This window comes from Phyllopteryx taeniolatus, chromosome 9 (genome assembly GCF_024500385.1).
Source record: "Phyllopteryx taeniolatus isolate TA_2022b chromosome 9, UOR_Ptae_1.2, whole genome shotgun sequence".
Taxonomy (NCBI): domain Eukaryota; kingdom Metazoa; phylum Chordata; class Actinopteri; order Syngnathiformes; family Syngnathidae; genus Phyllopteryx; species Phyllopteryx taeniolatus.
Window position 1 is genome coordinate 27,509,473 of NC_084510.1, and position 17,798 is coordinate 27,527,270.

Genomic DNA, 17,798 nt, shown 5'->3' on the forward strand with positions numbered 1-17,798 from the left:
CTTCACGAAAATCTGTTGTGAAATGAGGAACTTACGGCTTCATATCGGTTGAGAAATGAGCAACTTACGCTCGGATGGATGAGCGCATGCAGACGTACTTGCCATCTTGCATCGGGACTCCCCAGTCATTTCTTCCAATCACTTGTATTGAGGTACGATTATTTGGCCCCAACAAATGAATCCTAACTCGTTTAATTCTTTACCGATTTTGACATGGATCGGTTTGTTACAAACATCAGACATGCAGTTACGATACAATGCATGTGAGTAATTGTATAACCCGGGCATTCATAATAAATTACTTTGTTTTACAGTCAAGCAGCACCTGAAATACAAAGATACCGGAGTATTGTGTGGCTTATGGTTGCACAAATAAGAACAAAGCACAGAAAATTACCTTTCACAAGTAAGTTTAACAATACGTTTGTCCATGTTTGTACTTAAAAAAAAATGTTTTTTTAACTGTAATTAGTAATACAAGGGGGCAGTGGTGTGCAGTATTTGGTCGACTGGGAGGGTTACGGCCCTGAGGAGCGTTCCTGAGTTCCCTGCTCTTGGATCTTAGATCCGTCCCTGCTCCGGGCCTTGCACTCTCTCCACCCGCAGAAGCCGGGTGATCCGCCAGGGGGCGTCCTTTGAGGGGGGGGGGGGGAATACTGTCATGGCCCTGTGTTTCAAATTGTTTTTCTTTGTGTTGCAGTGTCTGGGTGAGCGAAGGTGGGCCTTGACATCGGTGACGCACCTGTCATGCATTGTAATCATCAGCCTTTTTAGGGGGCACCGTGACAGTGTGTGGGCGTCGGAATATTCACTTGTTTTTGCCCCGTGTTTGCCGCCGTTCTGACCGCTGTCCAAATTTAGGTTCTCCACGATTATACCACACGGACCTTTTGTCGTGTCTCCCTGCGTTATCTGTTTTCTGACACCGAAATCCAGCAACTCATTGACATTAAGAAAGTTCGGCAACTAAAGAACGAGTGGTGGACAAAGAAGGCACTGGTGAGCCAGTAGCTTGCCAATTGTGGGACACCAGAGGTTTCGTTGCAGCTACGCGAGCAGTGTATGGTCCGAACCACCGTCACCTAGACCAGGGGTGGTCCAAACGTTTTGGCTCAGGGGCCACATTGACTTTTAAAATTTGAAAAAATAAACAAATAATATTTTTTTTTAAAAGGCATTGTAGTGTTATTACTTAGATTTACTTTTAAGGGGAACAGTGTTGTTTTGTTGATTACCTTTTTTTGCCAGTGCAAGTCTTGTGTGAGTTTTGGAAATTTGTCTGCGCTTAATGAGGCATAAAACTCATCCAGTTTGAGAGTTGAACTTCTCTTTTAAGACAGTATCACATTGGAGATCAATCAGTTCCATCTGCAGCTCCTGTGGCGCTGTTTAAGGGTCTTCTGTGAGGGGACATGACACCAGCTAAAGTGACTTGTAAATTTTTCCCAAACCAGACAACCAATGACAGAATTCTCCATGCAGGTCATCTCGTGAGTTCCTGTACTTTTTCACATCGAGGAGCCTCTTACAGCGTACCCAGTGTGGGGAAATGAACAAAGGACTTGTTTTACATTTGCTTTGAGAATAAAGCTAGCTTAGTTTTGAAGGCTCTGCTGTTTGTATACATTTCATGCACAAACTGGTCTTTCCCTTGTAGCTTCACGTTCAGCTCATTCATATGTCAGTATGTCCACAGCAAAAGCGAAATCACAAAGCCAATCTGTGTCACTCAGCTCAGGAAACTCGTCAGTTTTCTCCAGTAACGCCAAAAAAAGAGATCCCGTTCGAGCTCCCACGCACAATGGAACACTTTCCCCGAACTTAACCAGCGGATATCTAAGTGGTAAACCAAGTCCTGGTGATCAGCTTCAGTTTCTTCGAGAAACTTAATAAACTGACAATGCCGAAATGCCCTCGCAAGAATAAAGTTAAGGACTTTTATAACTGGCTTTACTACATGGTCAAGCTGCAGTACAAATCTACACAGTGCTTCCTGGTGGATTATGCAGTGTAGGAAAATTACCTCCTGCTCAGGGTTCTCTTTTTAGCAGCCTGATGTTCTTTCACCAAAGTTAGGCGAATGGACCACTACACCATCAGTGACTGATTTGGCAATTCATCTGTGGTAATGTTGGCAAGCTTACTCCAAGGTAACTTGTGCCTCTTGTATGACACCCGAAACGCCGTCATACAAATCCTCTCCTCCCGTTTTTCCCTTCAGGGATTCCATGGCCAAAAACCCCTCCGTTATCTCAAAATTGTCATTAATCCTGCTGATGAAAATTAAAAACTGAGCACTATCCTTTATGTCATTACTTTCGTCCAGTACCAAGGAATACAATGTAAATGACTCTGCTTTTTTGTTTAGCTTTTTAGCTAAGTCTTCATGAATTAGCTCAACATGGCAAGCCACTGTCCTGCGTGAGAAACTAATGTTTTCAAATTTGTTCTTGCTCTCAGGACACAAGACACTTGCTGTCTCTTCCATGCATTCTTTCAGAAACTCTCATTGGGAAAGAGGCTTGCTGGTCTTTGCTAGTTTGAATGCATGCAAAAAATAGCCTTGGTGACTGAATCTTGGATGGGAGTTTTTTAGATATAGGTGTTTTGCTGAGCCTGCAAGCTTGATTTTAACCGCTAAGCCGTAGCCACCAGTTCCTGCGTTGATTGGCTGTTAGCATAATCAGCATGCTTGGGAGAAAAGTGATGGCTGATGTTATATTCCTCTAAAATCGCAAAGTTAGACATTAGACAAATTAGACATACAGCCTTCGACCGGACTTGAGTGAAAAGGTATTTAGTAGTCCATTCTATATTAAACACTCGGCACTCACTGTCAACTTTTCTTTTCTTTGGCCCACTCGTGGTTGAAGGAGGGTTCAGAGCAGTAGCAGAGTAAAAACAGAACAGCCAAAGTCAAGTCAATGTATCACTGTACCTACTGCGCTACCTGGCGGAACCACTGGGCATTACGGGACAACCTGGTGGAAACATTGAGTATTACAGCACCACCTGGTGGAATCACTGGACATTACAGGACAAGGTCAAAGGAATACAGTCATGATTTTAGTATGATTTGGGCGATTCTGTAACAATCTTTGGTGGGCCTGATTGAAATGATCAATGGGCCGGATGTGGCCCGCGGGCCGTAGTTTGATCACCGATGGCCTAGACCCCCTCCTCTCCAAAGATGTATTGATGTGTTACAACAATGAGTCAATGGCAAACAGATCGAAGGAGCACAATGAGAATCTGCTAAATCGGGACACCACTCCTAAGATGGAGGCCGTTCACCAACTCCCTCAAGAGCCAAGTCTGAATGAGGTGCAGGATGCAATAAGGACTATAAGGAGGAAAAACAACAAGGCCGCTGGAACCTATGAAATCCCAGGAGAGCTCCTCAAGGAAGGAGGACCTGATCTCCTTAGCCATATCCATGCCCTGCGCCTCAAAATGTGGGAAAGAGAGGAGATGCCTGCACAATTTAAGGATTCCATAATAGTCCCCATTTTTAAGAAGGGAGACAAGGCAGACTGTGGGAACTATCATGTTATCTCCCTCCTGTCCATCACTGGAAAAGGCCAATAGGAATTTCTAAAGACACTGGAAACATACCATCAGTGGTGCCTCAGGAAAATCCTCAAACTTACCTGGAACCATAAACGCACAAACACCAGCATATTTAGGGAAGCCAACATATCCACCATCACTGCAACTATCACACAAAAGCAGCTCAGATGGACCAGCCATGTAGTTCACATGCCTGACTCCCACCTACCAAAAAAGGTGTTGTATGCCCAGCACCATGCAGGACAGCACACTCAATGAGGCCAAAAGAAATGGTACAAGGACAACATCAAAATAATTATCAAAAACTGCCACATAGACGGCGGCACGGTGAACGACTGGTTAGAGCGTCTGCCTCGCAGTTTTGAGGACTTTGGTTCAATCCCCGGCCCCGCCTGTGTGGAGTTTGCATGTTCTCCCCGTGCCTGCGAGGGTTTTCCTCTCACATCCCAAAAACATGCATGGTAGGTTAATTGACAACCCTAAATTGCCCGTTGGTGTGAATGTGAGTGCGAATGGTTGTTTCTTTGTATGTGCCCTGCAATTGGCTGGCAACCATTTCAGGGTGTACCCCGCCTCCTGCCCAATGATAGCTGGGATAGGCTCCAGCACGCCCGTGACCATAGTGAGGAGAAGCGGCTCAGAAAATGGATGGATGGATGCCACATAGACCCTTAGACCTGAGAGGCCAGAGCTGTCGATCTCGTCGTGTTGCAGAAGTCAAACGCGGCTGCAGAAAAGAGCAGGCTTCCCCCAAAAAGTCCAAATCCACGACCTCCACTCCACACCCCTGCCCACACTTCACCAAAGTATGCGGTTCAAGAATCAGCCTCTACGTCTACCTGAAGACCCAGAAGGACCAATGAAGGAGGACCATCATACTCGACCCCAAGTGACTGCCGAAGAAGGAGATGCTGCGTCTCGTATGACCTCTTTGTCCACCACCTGCCATCCTGGCATCTCCCTGACCTGCTGTGAGTGGCAACATTGTGCCCACTGGGCACACACCTCTGCTACGCATCCCAAGCCATCAGTCAAATCACATTCCAAACACAATGGCAGTCCAAACCATACATTCCCTTTGCGGACCCAGGAGTCACACGTATGCATTGTTCATTCATCAGTTACATCCGGTTATCCCTGGCACCTGTCCCAAGCTCCTGCACACCGTTTTTCACGCTTTCCACTGTCTCACGTTGCGCTGAACTTTCGTTTGGACTTTAATCATCTGAATAGTGAGAGTTCTAACAGCGCATTATAATCCCCAGGCAGTGGGAGACAGAACTCCAAACCCTCGTCCAACATTGCGTCTTCTTCCCTAATCTGGATGCATATGGACTATTCCACATTTACTTGTAATCTCATACATTCCATGTAACGTGCGCAGCAGTACGCGTCATGCATGCGGTGCCCACCTAGTCTCACAAAATAAAAGTTATGCATGTACCGCATAGTCCTCTTGTAACACCCATTCCTATTGAGTTGCCACTGTTCATGCCAAGACGTCCGGTGTAATGTGCATTTATCTACACGTGTGTTTATTGACATAAATAGCGCCAAACAAACCTTGCAGTTATTTAAATGTCCTCAACGATATCATGCTAAATGCCTATAATTTGTTTATGGACATGCATATGGTTCAGTGCCGAGTTTAAGTCTAGAGTTTGCTAATCACTCGGCATGTGCTTTAGGAACCGATGCGTTTCGTGATGCTTACACTGTCATGATCTGTGCCCTGCAGTTCCTCTTTTGGAGCTTGGGTGGCGCTCTGCGCCCCGCCCTCCCTGCTCTCTCTCTCTCTCTCTCTCCCCCCCCAGCAATTACCACCCCCTCGGCTGTGCACCTGTTCCCAATCAGCACTCATCACTGCCTGTGTACCTGTTTCCAATAAGTACTCATCACTGCCGGTATTTAAGCCTGCCTGACCCAACAATCCGGTGCCAGAGTATTCGCACTACTACTAACATCTCACTACTGGAGAGAGAAGCTATGCAAAGCAAATTTATTTATAGAGCGCATTTCATACACAAGGTAACTCAATGTGCCTTAAATGATTAAAATAGTTAAAAACAAAGAAAAAAAAACAGTTTTGCATTAGATTAGCATTTCTTTCATGTATTCATGACCGAAACAGTTTAGTGATTTATAGACCAGTAGCAGAACTTTCAAATCTAAAGCTGACTGGAAGCCATTGTAAAGACTTTAGAATTGGAGTAATATGCTCTGACCTATTTGTTTTGGTCAAAACCCGTGCCGCAGCATTCGGAATGAGCTGCAGCTGTTTAATGCTCTTTTTAGGGACTCCAGTCAGAAGACCATTACAATAGTCAAGTCTACTTGAGAGAAAAGCATGGATGAGCTTCTCCTGGTCTGCTTGACACATTCACTTCACTTTGGATATGTTCTTCAGATGGTAGAAGACAGTTAGTAATTGATTTGATATGACTGTTGAAAGTTAGGTTGGAATCTATCAGAACACCAAGGTCTTTTTTTAAAGACAGTGACTCCAGGTATTTACTAACAGCAATCCTCTTTTCTTCATTGCCAAAAATAATTATCCCAGTTTTGTTGTGGTTTAATTTAAGAAAATTTTAGCTCATCCAGTTATTTATCTGTTTAGACAGTGACACAACACCCCAACTGAACTGTAGTCATCTGGAGACACTGCTCGGTATAACTGTGTGTCATATGCATAGCTAGGATAGTCAAAATTAAAGTTCTGAAGAATTAGACCCAAGGGTAGCATCTACAGGCTGAACAGGAGGGGTCCAAGAACTGACCCTTGCGGGACCCCATAGGTCATTGCCATTCGATGAGATTGAACACTTCCAATGGTTACAAAATAAGTCCTTTCCGTACTCGTAGGACCTGAACCGTTTAAGGACTGTTTCATTTAGTCCTACCCACGTTTCCAACCTGTTCAGCAGTATATTATGATCTGCTGTATCAAAAGCTGCACTGAGGTCCAACAAGACCAGAATTGACAACTTACCTGAGTCAGTATTCAACCTTATATTTTATCACCTTGATAAGAGCAGATTCTGTACTGTGATGAGTTCGGAAACCTGATTGAAATTTGTCAAAAAGTCAATTTAAGTTTAAGAAATTGCTGAGTTGATTAAAAATAACTTTCTCAACAATCTTGGCGATGAAAGGGAGATTTGAGATGGGTCTATAGCATGCTAACATGGAAGCGTCCAGCATTCTATTTTTTAGCAGAGGCTTAATGGCAGCTACTTTAAGAGCTTTAGGAAACTCGCCTGACTGAAGTGAGCAATTGATTATTTGCTGCAAATCAGCTAGCACAGTCTTCAAAAACAGCTTTGAAAAAGTCAGATGGTATTGAGTCAAGGCAGCTCGTTGATGGTTTCAGCTGCTGAACTGTTTTCTCTACAGTTTTTTGGTCAACTATCAAATTCTGACATGGTAATAGAGTTTTTCCTGGGTGGCTTCAGCTGTAGTATCATTTTAACCTGATGGATTGTATTTTTTCACCAAAATAACAAGCAAATTCATTGCATTTATCAGCTGGAGCTATCTGATTTGGAGGGTTGTGAGCTTGTCAACCACAGCAAACAGAGTGCGAGTATTGTTGAAGTTCTTCGTGATGATTTCAGAAAAGTGTTGCTGTCTAGCCCTGACTAACTCTTGGTTAAAATTACAAAGACTATGTAGAGGTCATACTCAATTTGGAGTTTAGTTTTTCTCCATTTACGTTCTGCTTTTCTACACTTTGATTTAGAGGTCTTTACCATCATTGTGCTCCTCCATGGTGTTCTAGGTCGCCTCAAGATTATCTGAGTTTTAATAGGAGCGACAGCATTATGTAGCTTTTCTTAATAGACATAGAGGTTGTCTGAACTTTTGGAAGAATGTGTAATTCAAAGAATACACAAAAATGGTCAGAAATAGCCATATCCTTAATGTCAACTAATAGAATTTCAACATCCTTAGAGATGAGCAGGTCTAAGATGTAACCTTGAGTGTGGGTTGGACTCTTAATATTTTTTTTTCCATTTTATTGTCAACATGAATGTTAAAGTCTCCCGTTATGACAAAATTGTCATGGTGCGAAGTCGGATGTGAGTTGGATTGGACCCAAGCGCAGACTGAGGCGGAGGGAGTAGATTTCGAATGGTTTATTGCAGGTTGGCTCAGGGTAAGGATATCCAAGGCGTGGTGGTGGACCGTCGGAACAAGAAGCGAGCAAGAAGCGGGAACGTGAACAGGTGGGGTAGCTTGGTGTTGTGGCTGGTGTAGTCAGCGAGACGAGGAATGCACGGAAAGAACACTGGAGACGAAGAAGGACACAATCGGGTGAGTACAGATGCCGGTCTTAGGATAGTTACTTTCATACTACAAAACCTGGAAGTACGAGAGTCGGGCGGTGAGTCACAAACAAGTGTCAATACTCAGGCGAAGGCTGCAGGACTTGACAGGCTTGAAATGCAGGCAGTAATGAGTGATGCTTGAAGACAGGTGCCCGACCCAGGTGATGCTCATTGCTGGGGAGAGGGGGTGGGGGGTAGAGAGACAAGGCGCAAGACGCCACCCAAGCTCCAAAGGAGGAACTGCGGTGCATGGATCATGACAAAAATAGTTGTAGTCAGTACAAATAACTGACAGCAGTTCTGAAAAATTCTCCATAGATTTTCCATTGTATCTTGGAGGTCTATAAGTTATTTAAACAATAACCTTTGGGTCACCTTTAACAAAAAAACTGAGATATTTAAAAGAGCTAAAATCACCCAGTATAATTTTTTTACACTGAAATAATGACTTCAAAGTAATATCAATACCGCCGCCTTTTTTCCCTATTCAACACTTGTTCGTAAAATTTGCTGGTTTTGTCCCGTATTACAGCTACTTTCTATTCAACCAGGTTTCATTTAGTAGCAAAAAGTCTAGCTCATATGTTGCAATGATGTCATTAATCAACATTGATTTATTACCCAGTGACCCGATATTGAAAAGAGCTGGTCTTGCACAGATAACTGGAGACAATGGTTTGATAGATTCACATTTTATCCTCACTGTTTGTAGTTCTACTTTTTTTGTGCAATATTTCTTCGATCAACTTTCTGTCCCTTGTAATTACAGGGGTGAAAAATGCTTGATCTCCATAGGGGTCTGACTTATTCTGGAAAAGACCCTGCAGATATCAATCAGATTTGCAGATTAGATTCTTCATGAGTGGAGGGGGGCCCTCCACATCTTAGTCAGAATCAGAATCAGAATCATCTTTATTTGCCAAGTATGTCCAAAAAACACACAAGGAATTTGTCTCCGGTAGTTGGAGCCGCTCTAGTACGACAGCAGAGAGTCAATTGACAGAGAACACTTTTGAGACGGTGGTTTCAGGGGAGGGGGGATGGGAGCAAAATCTTGGCATGGTGTGCACTGGATTCCAATATTGACAATAGCCTTCATCTTGTCCGTCACACCTAAAAGGGCATTTTGGCTCGTAGAGAGTCAGTTTTGCGTTGGGCTTTGTTCCAATGGGGCAGGGTGATTCAAAGTACTGCCTCATCTCATTCCCCATTCGTTACTCTGATTGTTAGGAAGACGCTGATTAATCAATCTGCGCCTCGTGTCGCCTTATCTCTTGTTCCTTCGATTGGTTGGGAACAACTGCATCTTTTTGGCCTTCAGCCGTTTCAACAAGGCCAATGTTTTCTTTTCAGGCCGCTGAATGACGTACACAGTAAAAAATGTTGGCAGCCAATAACTTAACCCCTTGTCTATTTAGACAGAAACCGTCTGCCTTATAAAGATGTCTGCACTCCCAAAAAAACGCAGAAATTGTCAGCGAAAGTCACGGATAGTGCAGTACACACTTCTTTGCGCCACTTATTTAATTGACTGAGCCTACTGAAACGTTAATTTGCAAACCGTACCATTGGGAGATGTCCACTTATGAAAAGCATCCACTTTTGTTAGGGGATCAATGAAATCTCGCTTCAGTACCTCTGATTGCTGCTTATACATCCAGGGCCCCTGTGTGTATAATGACAGATTTCACAGTTGGTGAAATTAGTGATCTCAAGGATTTTTTTAAGAGCTATCAGACAACATGTCATTGGTAAAACACAGTACTTTGGTGTTCTTCTCTGTTCTTCTCACTGCAAAAACGTTTCACACCCTTGACAGCTACATCACCAACTATTAACGTTTGGGGTGCCATTTTATTCTTCTCGTATGATTTAGTTTCATACCTTTCAGTGGTGGGGGGGATGAGCATTCTTGGCCAGGGTCTTGTAAAAGTGGCTCAAATCTATCTGTAAGTCTGATGTCAATGTTTTGCATTGACTGGCGTCCTCTTTTCTTGCCCTTTGCTGTAACGACTGTCCAAGGCCGCTTACTCGAGGTTGAATAAGCACGCAACGCAGGCCAGCCGGATTCCTCTGTAATCTGCTGGTGTTGTGTCCTCCCTTTTAGATGATGTCCCATATCTTTGGGCTTTGCTCCCAGCAAATTCCAGCGAGAACTGCTGGATGATCCATTAGCGTTTCCACAGTCCACGTCCGTCCTATTTGTTGAGCTAAGTGGCTGTCTGTTAGCACACTTCTGCTCACCATTTTGAGACATCGGTAGAGTGGCTTAATTCCTCGACTGTCTATTTACATCCACATACGGTGGAGAGACGGTGGATTTTTGTTTCCAGAACCGGCATCATCTGTAGCAGTCCGTGATAGACTTCAGTGAAATAGCGAGGCATCTTGTTGCTGGTCTCGTTGCCAATAGCAGGCCTGTGCACGCGTAAGGGGGTATCAAAAAACTAATATTGGAATATGGCAACAACTGACTGCATCTACAAAAAAGGTACAATCCCACAAGTTTAAAAAAATCCAGGAGTCGCTTCTCCCAATTTCCTTGGAAGAAGAAAATCAAACTTATCAGCAGGAAAAAAAAATGCACACAGAAGCAAAGCAAGCAGAGGGGGCAGGAAAGCGTCTGCACTGCACGAGAGAGCCGTTCCCTCTGTGCAGACTCACATGCGCCAGTGTTATAAAATATGGAAGCACACCCACTCCACTCTGCTCAGAGCCTCCACAAGGTCTAAGGTACAAGCCGACCGTCACCGCACCCCCGCTCCCGCATACAATGTCGGCCCAAAGGTGTGGCTCAATACTAGGAATTTACCACTTAAGGTGAATTCCAGGAAGTTGGCACCCCGTTTCATTGGTCCCTATGTGATTGAGGCCCTGGTTAATCCCTGTGGTGTACGCCTTAAAATACCAACCTCCCTCCAGGTTTATTCCACCTTTCATGTGTCACTGATGAAACCTGTTTCTTCAAGCCTGTTGTCTCCCCCTTGTGCCGCCCCCTCCTCCTCCTCAATTGATTGCTGGGCATCCCGCCTACACAGTGAACCGGCTCCTGGATGTCTGTTGCCGTGGTAGGGGCTTCCATTACTTGGTTGACTGGAAGGGCTTTGGACCGGAGGAGCGGAGCTGGATTCCATTGGTTTCCATTGCCAGCACCCTGGTCACCTGGGACGTGTGCCAGGTGGCACCCATCAGAGGGGTGGGGGGGGGTTAATGTCAGGGCTGCTGCCTCAACACTCTGAACTATGCTGTGTGTGTTTTGTGTGTGTTAGGTGTGTGTCTATGTGCAGGTGGGAAGAGATGATTGGAGGCGGGACCAGCTGCAATGCATCATCATAAGCGGTGTACTTAAGCCAGTCCCGAACGCCACCTTGTCGCCAGATTGACTTAAGTAGCCACGCTGTCAGTCACATCTCGCTCGGTTTTCTTGTTGCGGAGTATGCAGTATCCTAATCGATATTTTTGCTTCTTGTCCAGAATCTCCACGCCTGCTTCCTCGCCTGCACACCACCTATCTAAGACCCCGCACTAAGACATTTCCGCCTGCCAGAATTCCAGCTCCCCTGGCCAGTTGTTGAGCTCAATAAACTCTGCCTTTCCCGTATCTGCTCTTGGGTCCCCTCCTGCACCGCAAACCATAACAGGCAAGACCATTTTTGACACCTTCAGAGCTACAAGGAACCAGGAATGGCCAGGTGTTTCACACAACCAAAGTGACAAAGTCCTCAAAGGATGGGCACGTCCTGTTTTGACCAATCAAAAATAAAAGGAATGCCTCAAAATACCGTTTAAAAGATGATGTTTTGCCAGCCCCAAGCCAGTTCACACTCCATTTGTGGAATAAGTTCTTCAGATTTATCTGCCTGAATAAATCCACTGTGAACAGCCAAGCTTGGACTCCAGACTCAGAGATTTCTTCCTATTCAACTTTTTCTTCAAAATGTTTGATTTTTCTTCAAAAACTTTGCCAAATTTTCATCAAAAACCGCAGCCAGATATGAAAAGAGGAACAGCTTTGCCCACACTCCGCCACCAGGCAGGCCAAAGAAAACATCTTATCAAGGACGGAGGAGGGGATTTCCCCTGCTGCAGCTGGTTTATCCAGGGGGCGACTCTCAGTCTGTCGTCGGCTGCCTTTCCGGCAAAGACAACACACGCAACAAACGAAGTGCGATCTGACCAACCACATTTCCTAGTTTTTCCCAGGCTTCAGTATTTCACCATGATCAAGCACACTGCCATGGTAAGTTTGGATAAAATGTGAAACTTTCAAACTTTTTTTAATCCAACCCCAATTCCAATGAAGTTGGGACGTTGTGTTAAACGTAAATAAAAACAGAATACAATGATTTGCAAATCATGTTCTACCTATATTTAATTGAATACACTACAAAGACAAGATATTTAATGTTCAAACTGATAAACTTGATTGTTTTTAGAAATAATCATTAACTTCGAATTTTATGGCTGCAACACGTACCAAAAAAGCTGGGACACGGTCATGTTTACCACTGTGTTACATCACCTTTTCTTTTAACAACATTCAAATGTTGGGGAACTGAGGACACAAATTGTTGAAGCTTTGTAGGTGGAATTCTTTCCCATTCTTGCTTGAAGTACAGCTTCAGCTGTTCAACAGTCCGAGGTCTCCGTTGTCGTATTTTACGCTTCATAATGCGCCACACAATTTCAATGGGAGACAGGTCTGGACTGCAGGCAGGCCAGTATCGTACACGCACTCTCTTACTACGAAGCCACGCTGTTGTAACACGTGCAGAATGTGGTTTGGCATTGTCTTGCTGAAATAAGGAGTGGCGTCCATGAAAAAGACGTTGCTTGAATGGCAGCATATGTTTCTCCAAAACCTGTTTGTACCTTTCAGCATTAATGGTGCCTTCACAGATGTGTAAGTTACCCATGCCATTGGCACTAACACAGCCCCATAACATCACAGATGCTGGCTTTTGAACTTTGCGTCCATAACAGTCAGGATGTTTCTTTTCCTCTTTGGCCCGGAGGACACGACGTCCACAATTACCACAAACAATTTGAAATGTGGACTTGTCGGACCACAGAACACTTTTCCACTTTGCGTCAGTCCATTTTAGATGAGCTCGGGCCCAGAGAAGCCGGTGGTGTTTCTGGGTGTTGTTGATAAATGGCTTTTGCTTTGCATAGTAGAGTTTCAAGTTGCACTTATGGATGTAGCGCCGAACTGTATTTACTGACATTGGTTTTCTGAAGTGTTCCTGAGCCCATGTGGTGATATCCTTTACACATTGATGTCGGTTTTTGATGCAGTGCCGCCTGAGGGTTCACCTGTGGGATGTTCCAAACAGGTGTTTGATGAGCATTCCTCAACTTTCTTTTTTGCCACCTGTCCCAGCTTTTTTGGAACATTTTTTTGCAGCCATAAAATTCTCAGTTAATGTTTATTTTCTAAAAACAAGTTTATCAGTTTGAACATTAAATATCTTTGTAGTGTATTCAATAAAATATAGGTTGAACATTATTTGCAAATAATTTGTATTCTGTTTTTATTTATGTTTAACACAACGTCCCAACTTCATTGGAATTGGGGTTGTATTTATTTTCAATAACTTTCTACTGTACTGGGCGTTTTAGAAAAAACAACAACCTACAAAACAATACTTTTGTACATCACAGTAATATGGGTGCAAATGGCTTAAAAAAAAAGTGTGACGAACCCCACGCCCTGTTAAGCCGTTATATCCACGTTTCACTGTACACTATTTCCTTTTGCTTCAAACACAAATTTTATGAATCTTATCAACTACAAATGCCTTTTGCTGTGCTATTTGTATTCCTTACTATGTAACGTATGCAGTGTTTTCTTATTCTCGACTCTTAAATTGTTTTTTTATGGTTGGATCAGCCGTGTTTTGTGACAACAAGCTCAGCGCATTGACTGAGATGTGTCCACTGACTTCCCTTGGTAGAGAAATATGGGTGCGGTTTATGCAGATTGGACGTCGCAGGCATGACCCCTTCAATTGACAGAGAACACTTTTGAGACATAAAGACATTGACAAAAAAACAGTCACTGAGCAATAAAGGGTCGCTAGTTATCTGGTAATGCCGGTACTTTTTTTTTTTTGGACAATTGTGCAAAAGATGCAGAGTCCTCTAGCACTTAGAGCAGTTTGAATGACTAATATAGCAATAGTCCGGTGCAATGACCATTGTGCAAAGGGCGCCGAGACTTCAAGGAGTGTATGCGGTTCAAAGTGACGAGTAGCGCGATAATCGGGGACAATGTTGGTTGTGCAAATGTTGCAGATGCTACTCTGGCATGAGTGGCCAGTATTGGTCAACAACAGATATGCAAATAGTGCAGTGTGGCGAGACAACTACAGTGAGTGCACGAGTAATATATAATTGGCCCCACAGAAATGTGATGACGAACTCAAGTCAAAAAAAAATTTCCAGCATGTTGCAATAGAATTGTAGGTTAGGTGTTTAAGAAGTTGATCGCAAGAGGGAAGAAGCTGTTGGAATGTCTGTTCGTTCTAGTTTGCATTGATCGGTAGCCCCTACCTAAGGGAAGGAGCTGGAAGAGCCGGTGACCGGGATGTGGAGGGTCCGAGAGGATTTTGCACACTCTTGTCTTAGTCCTGGCAGCGTGCAAGTCCTCAAGGGTGGGTAGGGGGGTACCGACAATCCTTTCAGCAGTTTTGATTGTCCGTTGCAGTCGGAGTTTGTCCTTTTTTGGAGCAGCACCAAACCAGACTGTGATGGAAGAACACATGACTGATTCGATGACCGCTGTGTAGAACTGCCTCAGCAGCTCCGGTGGCAGGCCGTGCTTTCTCAGAAGCCGCAGGAAGTACAACCTCTGCTGGGCCTTTTTGAGGACGGAGTTGATGTTGGTTGCCCACTTCAGGTCCTGAGAGACTGTAGTTCCCAGGAACTTGAAGGTCTCGACGGTTGACACAAGGCAGCTGGACAACGTGAGGGGAAGCTCTGGCGAATGATGCCTCCTGAAGTCCACGATCATCTCTACAGTCTTGAGCGTGTTCAGCTCCAGGTTGTGTTGGCCGCACCACAGCTCCAGCCGCTCCGCTTCCTGTCGATATGCAGACTCGTCACCGTCCTTGATGAGGCCGATGACAGTGGTGTCATCTGCAAACTTGAGGAGTTTGACATCTGGGTGCACTGAGGTGCAGTCGTTCGTGTAGAGAGAGAAGAGCAGCGGAGAGAGGACACAACCTTGGGCCGCCCCAGTGCTGATGCTGCGTGTGGATGATGTGGTCTCTCCCAGCCTTACCTGCTGTGTCCTGCCTGTCAGGAAGCTGTAAATCCACTGGCAGATGGCAGGTGAGACGCTGAGCTGGAGAAGCTTGGAGGAAAGGAGTTCAGGGATGATGGTGTTGAACGCTGAGCTGAAGTCCACGAACAGGATCCTCGCGTAGGTCCCTACAATGTCGAGGTGTTCAAGGATGAAGTGCAGTCCCATGTTGACTGCATCATCCGCAAACCTGTTCGCTCGGTAGGCAAACTGCAGGGGGTCCAGCAGGGGACCTGTGACGCTCTTGAGGTGGTCCAGCACGAGACGATCAAAGGACTTCATGACCACAGATGTCAAGGCGACAGGCCTGTAGTCATTTAGACCCGAGATTGCAGGTTTCTTGGGGACTGGAATGATGGTGGAGCGTTTGAAACAGGATGGTACTTCGCACAGTTCCAGAGATCTATTGAAGATCTGAGTGAAGACTGGCGCGAGCTGGTCCGTGCAGACTTTGAGGCAGGATGGGGACACATGGTCTGGGCCTGCCGCTTTGTTAATATTTTGTTGTTTGAAGATGCGTCTCACATCCTGTTCGTGGATGGTAAACGCAGAAGTCAGAGGTGTGATTGTAGTCGGGGGTGCGGCCGGATGGGTGTGGGGTGTGAAAGTGTCCTTTTCAAATCTACAGTAGAAGGTATTCAAGTCGTTGGCTAGTGTGCTATTGTTCTCAGTTTGGGGGGATCGTCGCTTGTAATTAGTCAGCGATTTGAATGCATGCCAGACTGATTTAGAGTCGTTAGCGCTAAACTGTTTTTCCAACTTTGCTGCATAGTTCCTCTTTGCAATGTTAATTTCTTTAGTCAGCAGGTTTCTAGCGCGATTATACAGGGCCCTGTCCCCACTCTGATATGCGTCCTCCTTAGCTTGGCGAAGCTGCTTAAGTTTGGCAGTGAACCACGGCTTGTTGTTGTTGAAAGTGTGAAATTACTTTGTTGGTACACACACCTCTTCACAGAAACTGATATAGGATGTGACAGTGTCCGTATATTCATCCAGGCTGCCAGCTGAATTTTCAAAGACACTCCAGTCTGTGCAGTCTAAACAGCTTTGAAGTGCCATCTTTGCTTCATTGGTCCACTTTTTCAATGTTTTCACTGTAGGCTTCGCGCATTTAAGTTCTTGCCTGTATGTCGGTATTAAGTGAATTAAGCAGTGATCAGACGAGCCCAGGGCTGCACGAGGTATAGCACGGTATGCGTTTTTTACCGTAGTGTAGCAGTGGTCTAACATGTTATTTTCCCTGGTAGGTTAACTTTGGTTCAAGATGGCGGCCACTCTGCCTGTCGCTCCAATCACAGTTTAGTAGATACGACACGCATATTTGGAGCTCAATGCCGACGGCGTGGTTAAGATAGGGAGGTCAAAGTCGTCAGCGCATTCACTGTGTGTTACGACAAGAAAACCAAAAGCGGAACGATGCCTGTACATTGTGCTGCATACGTTTGCATAAAACGGAGTGTCCTTTTCACATGAAAAAAAAATATTTTAAACATGTTATTTTCGGGCACGGCACGGTGGCCGACTGGTTAGAGCGTCAGCCTCACAGTCCTGAGGACCTGGGTTCAATCCCCGGCCCCACCTGTGTGGAGTTTGCATGTTCTCCCCGTGCCTGCGTGGGTTTTCTCCGGGCACTCCGGTTTCCTCCAACATCCCAAAAACATGCATTAATTGAAGACTCTAAATTGCCCGTAGGTGTGACTGTGAGTTCGAATGGTTGTTTGTTTGTATGTGCCCTGCGATTGGCTGGCAACCAGTTCAGGGTGTACCCCGCCTCCTGCCCAATGGCAGCTGGGATAGGCTCCAGCACGCCCGCGACCCTAGTGAGGAGAAGCGGCTCAGAAAATAGATGGATGGATGGATGTTATTTTCGCTTTTTTTTTTAAACAAAAAATTTTGATTATTGATGGCATACGCTTTGAAAATTGATTGAGGAATAAGCAAGTTACGACTTTATTTCAGTGTCCATGCATTGCCTCCTATGGGAACGTCGACCTTCCCAACATGGCCGATATATAAGCACGTCAGTTAGCCGGGCCACTTCATTGCGCCGACGTATCTATTCCCACATATCGATGGGGCCACCCGACAGTGCCGTGACGTTTTATTGAGTTGCCGTCTCCTTAAAATGACGGCATCGAATAAGAAAGTCTCGTTGCTGCAAGCATTTGTCTGTCCTCTCTCCTCGATGAGATTTCTGGTGGGAGTCGTTAGCATTTAAACAGAGGAGAGAGGAGCGAGGACTTAAGAAGTTGCAAATAGAGAAATGAGCTAAGCCCAGAAACGTATGACATCCCTTGAGGTCGTGTTCAGTTTTCGTTATTAGCATTTTTTCCCCCACCGCGTCTGTTCTCGCAACGAATGATGAATTTTTGTAGAATACTTGTCCTCTCCAACTGTTTTCAAATACGAAAGCAGCTGCTGCGCTGTATATGGCCAAAATATGTCCATTGTTTCCCGTTGCAGAGGTCAATTAAAACTCATTCTCGAAACCACGCGTATGCCAAAGACTTGTTCCTCGGTCAAGTAAACAAGGTAATATCAACAATGTTTGATCGTGTGGAATTTGAAGCAAAGGATTTTGTTTGAAAGCATAC

The 17,798-nt window shown here is 44.9% G+C and overlaps 1 protein-coding gene and 1 long non-coding RNA gene across 6 annotated transcripts in view; one reads left to right on the top strand and one right to left on the bottom strand.

Annotated features, from left to right (window-relative positions):
• Nucleotides 1–5,542: 5,542 nt before the first annotated feature.
• Nucleotides 5,543–11,379, bottom strand: LOC133483413 (uncharacterized). 2 transcript variants are annotated; one of them, XR_009790106.1, is made up of 4 exons: nt 9,783–11,379; nt 9,465–9,564; nt 7,933–8,138; nt 5,543–7,858 (listed from the first exon to the last, which is right to left on the bottom strand). It is a non-coding gene; the product is annotated as an uncharacterized LOC133483413 (long non-coding RNA). The 2 variants fall into 2 exon arrangements; XR_009790107.1 differs by having other exon boundaries at nt 5,543–8,138.
• The window catches only part of acad9 (acyl-CoA dehydrogenase family, member 9), a 77,633-nt gene continuing 71,013 nt past the window's right edge, over nt 11,179–17,798 (top strand). The window contains exons 1-2 of one of the 4 annotated variants that reach the window (XM_061784612.1): nt 11,179–11,297; nt 11,373–12,138. In XM_061784612.1, the coding sequence (XP_061640596.1) occupies nt 11,836–12,138 (303 nt within the window). In that variant the 5' untranslated portion in view covers nt 11,179–11,297; nt 11,373–11,835. Of the gene's footprint in view, nt 11,298–11,372; nt 12,139–17,296; nt 17,737–17,798 lie in introns of those variants that run through there. The other 3 variants (XM_061784610.1, XM_061784607.1, XM_061784608.1) reach the window with 3 other exon arrangements.